The sequence below is a fragment of the Plectropomus leopardus genome, chromosome 6, assembly GCF_026936395.1.
Source record: "Plectropomus leopardus strain MGB_pleo_1.0 chromosome 6, ASM2693639v1, whole genome shotgun sequence".
Taxonomy (NCBI): domain Eukaryota; kingdom Metazoa; phylum Chordata; class Actinopteri; order Perciformes; family Serranidae; genus Plectropomus; species Plectropomus leopardus.
The window spans coordinates 15,512,219-15,520,581 of record NC_142181.1 but is presented as its reverse complement, the minus strand read 5'-3'; the positions used below and the strand labels follow the sequence as shown (position 1 = coordinate 15,520,581).

Below are 8,363 nucleotides of genomic sequence, written 5' to 3'. Positions count from 1 at the left end.
TTGTGCTGCCAAAATGAACGCTGATTTGTACGTGAATGTACTCTGTGACTGTTGTGTATGTTCACGGATAATATCCGTCACACACAGATGCTCAAAGGGTCACATCCCTCTTGACTACAGGATGCCATAACTCAGCCCGGAGTTACAGAATCTCTAATTACTGAAGACTGGGAGTGGAACAAGGCTGAACGGAGCAAGTCAGAACACACATGCACATTCATGCACAATCACACATACACACTTAACTAAGGATACACACCCACATGCTCCACAGATGTGCACTCACCTCTCTCCCCTCCTACACAATGCAAGCACAGCACATGAAACCAGCCTTGCAAGAAGTGCATGCCTCATTGTTCATATTGTGACACACATACATGAGTGGGCACACACTTGCATGTTCATACACATACACAGATGTTGAGCTCATTAAGAGATTCCCAGAGGGTAGCCAAGAAAGGCAGACTACTGTGGGAAGCTGGAGGAATCTGCCACTCTGACCTGAACAGACACATTGAAGACGTGCTGGAAATTAAACAATTGACGAAGGTAATATGTTGCTTTATTTTGACAACGTGAATCTATTTAGAATAGATGAGTAGACAATTCTTATCTATTATATTACTGGGCTTCTACATAGGCCAAAGTAGGCCAAATAAAATATAAACACACACACAAAATAAAAAAAATAAAAAAAACTACTTTCATGATTTACTTTTATCTGCTGTGGGAGCAGGCATTTTGGGAGTTTTTGGCGGTGCCCAAAAAAGTATGATTTTAGTATCAAAGAGGAACCTCCTGTAGACTTTAAAGTAGCTGTTAGAAGTTGGTAAGTTTCTCCCTTCAAAGAGAATAGCTGCTGTGGTCAGCATGAATTTGTGTCACTTCCAAAGCTCTGCAATAGTCAGTCCTCACTGCAAAAATAAGTATTGAAACAACCATAGAGACATCTCAAAACACTTGCGCAACATAATCTGTTTCTTCTGTACACCTGTAGGGATACATGCATGCACTGCTTTTGTTAGAGCCAGACGTGTTCTTGTTAAAACAGTGAAATAGTTCTACTAGGCTCAAATATGCCAACGAACACAGACACAAACACACACACCCACAGTAAAACACTGGTCACGTCTCCCTCTTCCAGAGCTAATCCCCCTTCATCTGACGTTAAGCCAAAGGATGGAAGGATGAAGAGGTAAGCGGGAGATGAGACAGGGAGGACAAAAGAGGAGGCAGAAAAAAAAAAGAGAACACTGCTCTTTGCCCTATTCACCTTTGACTTGTGATGTCTGCGCTATTAGTGGTGGAGCACATCTGATGTCAAGTGCCTGCGGAGAAGCTGGCATTTTGAGTCAAGATGTTGCTACAATTTCAAAGCGAGACGTGATTTTTCATTTGAACTTTTACCCGCAGAGTTGCATTTCATAAAAAACATTTTAAATTACCAGTTTTCAGTCACATATAAAAGCAATTTTATACACCTACGCTGCATGTGTGAGTCATTCCTCACCAAAACAAAACCAAGGCTGAAGAATTTGTGCAAACTCACTTGCACAAGTAAGCCCACACAGGCATACATGGGCACAAGTGACTAAGGATGATCAATGGGGACCAGTACACACATACTAAGTGAACACACACATACGTTTTCTTTTGTGTTATGTTACTGTCTTTTAAATGGTATTAAAGTGACAGATTCTGAGACAGAGAAATTAGAAATTATTACATGTGTAGCGTAAAAAGTATCAAATGATGACTGACTGATCATCTGTCTCTCTACATCAAGACCTAAATTTCTTTTTCCCCAAATCTTCGTATTATTGATGATATAAAGACAGAAGATGGCCTCAAAAAACACTACCTGACAAGTCCATGACAGGTCTGTTATTCATATAATAAATATGGCTTTTGTAAGACACACACACACACACACACACGTAGATATATTATCAAGACCACAACAATTCTGAGAAGCCAGCCTGTTTGGACCAAAACCAGAAACTCTCTTATAACAGCATGTGAGGGATAAGCTGATAGCACCTTTATCTCTTATTAAAATTAGCCTTGTTTGTCTTAAGCTTATGGTAACAATTTACAATAAGTAAGATATGAGTTTGGATGACTTTGTGGGTTATCGAAATATGCAAGCACTTTTTTTTCATGCATTTCTTTAATGCAAGAACAATACATTAAAGGGACTATTTAAGAAAATAATAAAGACAAGAAATGTGTTACCTCTACTGGTCATAAACTGTGCATTCCATTAAACAGAGTTCAAACCCAGGAATGGTACACATACACACTGATTTGTAGACTGTTTTGAAGCGTTGAGTTTTGCATTGGGGCAGTGTTGGCTTTTTGGAGCCAGAAGTGACCATATTTCAGGGAGAGACTGGAGCTGTGGAGGAGAGAGGGGTGGATCTGACTGACAGCCGAGGACATAATCTGCAGACAGCCTGGCATTCAAGCAGCCCCTCTCTTAAATATGCATAATGTTGGGCCCAAACATATTGTAAACGCACAAATTACATTAAAATTTACCCCCAGTCATGAATGTTAAATTAGCAATAGAGACCAAAAATATTTCTTGTGGCACGCTGTAAACACGTTTATTGCTGTAAAGTTGGGCATTTAGGATTCACTCGGTTTTTGGAGCCAGCCTCAAATGCCATTCAATGAACTACAGTTTTTTGCACTTCTCTATTGGCTTTTTTTTTTTTTTAGCCTTGAAGGTTGCAGCTAGGGTTTTAATGAAAATTCATGTTTTTGGAAAGCACTGAGCATATGACTAGATAAATGACACTTGGATTATGCTGCACAAATTGTGTGAGAGTTTGTTAACTGATGCTTCTATCTAATTTTGCTGTTGTTAAACACTGTTGCCAAGACTTTTGCTTTTTGTATTATTCGCTCACCCAGGAGGCATGCAAGACAAAGTTTTCTTTACAAATTCAACATAACACAGGGTGTGCAAACAATATACAAATGATCATTTTAGGGGTGAAGTTTGCCTCTAAGGTGACTCTACAGTATGTTTTTTCATTGAAAAGTCTCCTCAGGGAAGACAAAACTATTGCCAGATCATTCAAGTAGACACATGCTGCAGACACACACACTCACTCACTCACACACACACACACACACACACACACACACACACACACACACACACACAATACAGCAGAAAACACAATAAGAGAGTATAACTGCTACTGACACTTCACTTTAAATAAAATAATAATGCTCTAACTCTACATTCAAGAATCAAACATCTAACTGTTAAAAGTCGTATTTACAGTATTTTGTCATGGATCGTCTCTGCTTTGTGTCTGTTTTGATTATTTGTTTGTTTGTGTGTGCTGTTGATGTCCAGATATTGCTATGTGTCTGTATTATTAGAGCCCTGGGAGGTTTCAAGGGGAAGAAGATTCAAATGTATCTGTGTGTGTGTCCGTTTGTGTGTGTGTGTGTGTGTGTGTGTGTGTGTGTGTGTGTGTGTGTGTGTGTATATGTGTGTGCAAGTGCATGTGAGCGTGCATGTGGATGTCAGTGTGTACGCGTGTGAATCATGAGCATGCATGGCGTACGATACATCTGTGCCTGCCAGCGGTCTTTATGCGTACTTACAAATTCACTCCCCGGGTGCATTATGCCTTTGAAGCTCAGCAGGGTGGTCTAATAGCTTTTAATTTTAATTAATTTCCCCTCTCTATTAATAACCTATATCATTCCCTAAGTGGTTCTAAGTTTTAAAGGTGCTGCATTACTCATTAGCCAATTGCTGGGTAATGGGAAGGCTTTGTGCTGAGTCAGCGGAAACCTCAAGTTGGCAAGCTCATCCCATAAAGTCTAAATAACTCTTAAAATGAGACGTGACGGTACCCATGGACACGGGTGACAGAAAATGAGAGTGAAGGGGAGATGCTAACAGTAAGAGTGAGAAGGTGACTGAAATATAAAGTGTAAGCAGTGATGAATAAGCCTAACCTAGTGTGCGAGTGTGACTTTTGGGAATCAGTCTGGTCAGAAACAAATTTAGAAACTCAGAGGAACTGTTAAATGCACTGCTTTGTTTTGCTGCAAATATGGCGTGTAGTCCTAACACCTGGACATTTTACAGAGGTGGATAAAAGACTCTGAAATGTACTTGGTAAAATTACCTCTAATGTGATGCCTGTCTGGAACGGTCTGCCTTTGGCTTACACAAAGCTGTCTATTGATAATTCCTGGCAATCCATTTCCAGGATTTACGTCTCAGAATCCTCAACAAGTGCAATCATGTCATCTGTGTTGTGTTAGATAAGTTGTGGAAGCTTATTTAAACAGTGAGTGGAAGTAATACCACAGAGTGAAAGAACAGACAGAGGGGCGGTGTCATTTACATTAATTCCCTGATAATATGTTGTTAAAGGTCAAGTGTGTAAAATCTTGGGGGATCTATTGGCTGAAATGGGATAAAATAAAGTTTATTTTCTTTTGTGTATAATCATTTAAAAATAAGTATTGTCATGTTTCTATTACCTTAAAATGAGCCGTTTATATCTACATAGGGAGCAGGTCCTTGTCTGCGGAGTTCGCCATGTTGCACTGCCATGTTATTACAGTAGCCCAGAATGGACAAACCAAACACTGGCTGAAGTTAGGGCCATTTCCGCTTTTTCACATTGGCCATTATAATAAGCAGCTTATCCACAACAAGCCGAATGGTGTGGGGAAAAAACACTGATTTTGAATGTGAAACGGCTTTATGTAGTGTTTTTATTGGTCTAAATCTCTGGGTGTGTTTGTTTGGGAGAATAAAAAAGACCTTGGCAGGTAGTTTGACTCCTGGTAAAAACCTCTGAAACACCTTACGTTATCAGAGATTAAGGTGAGCACACGTAAGTGAATGCTGGGCTAGTTGCCCATCCACAACGAGATGATAAGTGTCAGAGAAACACTGATTTGTAACAGGAAACTGGTTTATTAAGTGTTTTTACTAGCTTTAACCACCTGGTATATTTGTTTTAAAGAGGAAGAGACTTCTGCAGATAATTCAGCTCCAGCTAAAAACCTCCCGAAAAACAAATAGGATACTGAAGGAATCCTATTCAGAAGGTCACACTGGACACATGGGTGAAATTTCAGCTGGTAGCAACCTGCAGTCCTCAGCGTTGGATGCTACTAAATCCTATGCACTACTCCCTTACTTATCAAAGCATTTTATTCTATGAAAAGAAAATTATAAAGCCTATATTTACTTATTATGAAATGTGCTTATGTACTTTTTTCACAATTACACACAGCCGACGCCTAAAGGACTAATGAAAGGTGTGTGACGGCCTCCTTTCTGTCATCAAAATCTTACTTAGGTCACATCAGCTGTTTCCTTAGCTCTCTGTTTAATGCCTACCAAGGAAAAGCCAAATCCAGAGACCTCCCCTCTTTTGAGTTTAGCCGTGGTGACCCTCCCTGTGCTCCCCTCTCGAGGTTTCCTTCCAAAATGTTCCCTCTCTGGCGCATTTCCTCAGTCCACTTTGAAGAAGAAAGTATGCCATCACTAACATAAAGTAGGCTATTAATGACATAAGATAGACGGATGTCATGATATTATTTTTTTTTTTCCTCCACTACAGTACATTTTAAGGCGCATTCTGTTACTCCCTCTCTGACCCTCGCGCCCCTACATTACACGCACACGCACACGCGCGCGCACGCACACACAAACACACACATGCACACAGACCCTATCTTGAGCGCGCACCACTCAGCTGGCAAAGTTTGACGTGCCGGCTTCCATAGCACAGACGCGTCTGATAGAAACTAGTAAACTATGCGGGATATTTCTCAGTGACTGAACAGAATTTATTCGATAAGAAGTTCGGCGCCTGTGAGCTCCTGTCTGACCGTGAACGCAGCTATATCACCCTCCACCTGCACTTAACTCTTTCGGAGTTTTGCTCTCGGTGTCTGTGAGCGCGTTAACTCCCGGGACAGGACAAACGCTTGGATTTTTGGGCACTCTGGCACGAGACGGGACATCGTGTGCGCGAGGCGTCAGGCACAGGAGTCAACAAGTGGCTTTCAGTTGCGGGAAGAGAGGGGAGAGATTATGAAAGCGTGGAAAGTTAGTTTTGACTTTCTTCGTCTCGTTAGGCACTTTTAAGTGAGTCGTATTTTGTTTGAGCCGCTGGAAGGTGCGGAGGACAAGTTTTTAAAGCGTGTAACAAGTTTGTTATTACCATGAGTGGACCGACTTTTTTCCAGATGTGGACGGTTTTATTGTTGGGGATTATAACCGGGGTCGCGAGGGCTCAGGTCTCAACCGCCAAAGTGATGAGGGGCAACATGAGGAGAGATGGTGAGTCTGTATTATATCACTTTTTGCCTTTGTGTTTAGTGTTTCTTTACTGTGTCCCTGCAACACGTATTAGTGTAATTTCTATAGCTATTATTGCTATTTTGCCTTTAAAAAAAACTGTCTCAGTTGGGCTTTTTATTTGCATATAATGTACAATTTAAATAAAGTAATAATAATAAAGTTTTAGTAGTAACACTAGTAGCAGTATTATTATTATTATTATTATTATTATTAGCAGTCTTGTAGTGAGGTCTATATAGTTAGAATTATTTTTAAATATTTCTTTGTTTCTATCAGTTTTAATTAGTGTTTTTATTGTATCTTATGTGTGTAACTTGACTTCTTGAAACTGTAGACCAAACTTTTACAAAGTTTATAGAAGCCGCTGGCTGTTTTTCATAGATGCATAATTTGATCTTTTTTTTTTTTTTAATCCTTCATGCTTTTTTTCCCTCAGCTGTAATGCTGATTTGTAAGGATCAATGATTAAGACATTTAAATGACAAATAAGAAATAGTTTTCTCTCAACTGCTTGTCCTGTGGTGGCCTAAAGTGTTACTTAAAATAGACATCAATTGTTTGTAAGTGTGGCAGTTGACTTACAGCCGCAAATTACCTGTTGACACACTGTTAAGTGAGGTGGCAGGGTGGACATACTGGTGAAAGATGGTTAAATGATGTATTGTAAAATGGGTTCAAAAGAAGCAGAAAAGCAAAGTCTGTTGGATGCTGCTCCACATTTTCAGACTTTGAATTAGGAGCATGCATGGGTCAGACAACTGTGTGCCAATAACCAGCCAATACTGGGACTTCTATCATTTCTGCAGTGTGTCTCTTCCTACACTGAAGCTCAAGTCTTCAGACTCCCTGAGCTTCTTGCCTATCTAACTTCCTGCAGGTGCGCTATGCTTACTTTTGACTTGGCCCTGAGGCTAAAGTCACGGTGCTACAGTACCCTTGATTACACACACACTCACACACACAGGCAAGCACACAGCTGCAGGGTTGCTTTTGGCAGGGAAACATAAAAATACCACTGTATTAGGTTCTAACCTGGACGACTGCCCCTGAGGCCTGTCTAACCTTTCACTCCTGTGTGTGCGTTAATAACGAAAGAATAACACAGAGGGGAAGGTCATGGCTTCAAGGCTGACTGTCTACACCTTCACACCTACCCCATCACATACCTCTGAAACTTTCTCAAGTTCAGATGAATTTTTTGTAACTGCATTTAACTTATTATGATGAATCATTTTATGAACCAAGCCTCCCGTGCATGCACTGAGCACAGAGTCTAAACACACTTTTATAAGTCAGTATGAACATGTTTGACTGATGGATTGCAACCTGACAGAAAGCAGTTGCCGGGTCTCTTGCAGTCGCATGTGTGTACATACGTGTGAATGATATCACAGAAACTGCTTGTCAGAGTGACAGCTGTGCTGCAGCCGTACCGTGAGACAGAGCGGACAGACAGGCAAGAAAAGCAGCGAGTGATGACAAAGAAACGGCTTGTTACAAAATAAAAGTTGATACTGTTAGGAGATGACAGCTGCTCTAACTCTATTTTGGTCAAGGTTCAAAATACCAGTGGGATAAAAAAGTCTCTGTTCTCTCACTGAAAAAAGCAGGAAAGATCAGAAGAAGGCAGTGATAAAGCTTCGACATGCTTTTACTGTACTTTAGAAATGGGAGTTTTTATTACTTGTTCCAACAAGATTTATAAGATCTGGATCTCAGATCTGCAGCAAATCTCCTCTGTAGTTACTATTTTATATAACAAAGGAAGACTCAGTCTCAGACTATAGTAAAATTTCACATAACAGCTTATTGTCCGACAGTTAACAGTTCACTTTTTTACAATGCAACAGTTTAACTTCTTGTTTGCTTTCCTACATATCAGATTCTGATTAAAATTATGCATTTTGCCTCCTTTAAGAAGAAAAAGCTCCGCACTTCTTTGTTTTGGATCTCAGTATGTTTCAAACCTGCACTAGGCCTTAAATAAATACTAAAGGTATGT

General features: G+C 40.2%; 1 protein-coding gene across 2 annotated transcripts in view; it reads left to right on the top strand.

Annotated features, from left to right (window-relative positions):
• The first annotated feature begins 5,569 nt into the window (after positions 1-5,569).
• Positions 5,570-8,363, top strand: part of pdgfd (platelet derived growth factor d) — a 67,748-nt gene continuing 64,954 nt past the window's right edge. Inside the window, exon 1 of one of the 2 annotated variants that reach the window (XM_088078859.1) lies at positions 5,570-6,340. In XM_088078859.1, the coding sequence (XP_087934985.1) occupies positions 6,223-6,340 (118 nt within the window). In that variant the 5' untranslated portion in view covers positions 5,570-6,222. The remainder of the gene's footprint in view (positions 6,341-8,363) is intronic. The other variant, XM_042487274.2, reaches the window with a different exon arrangement.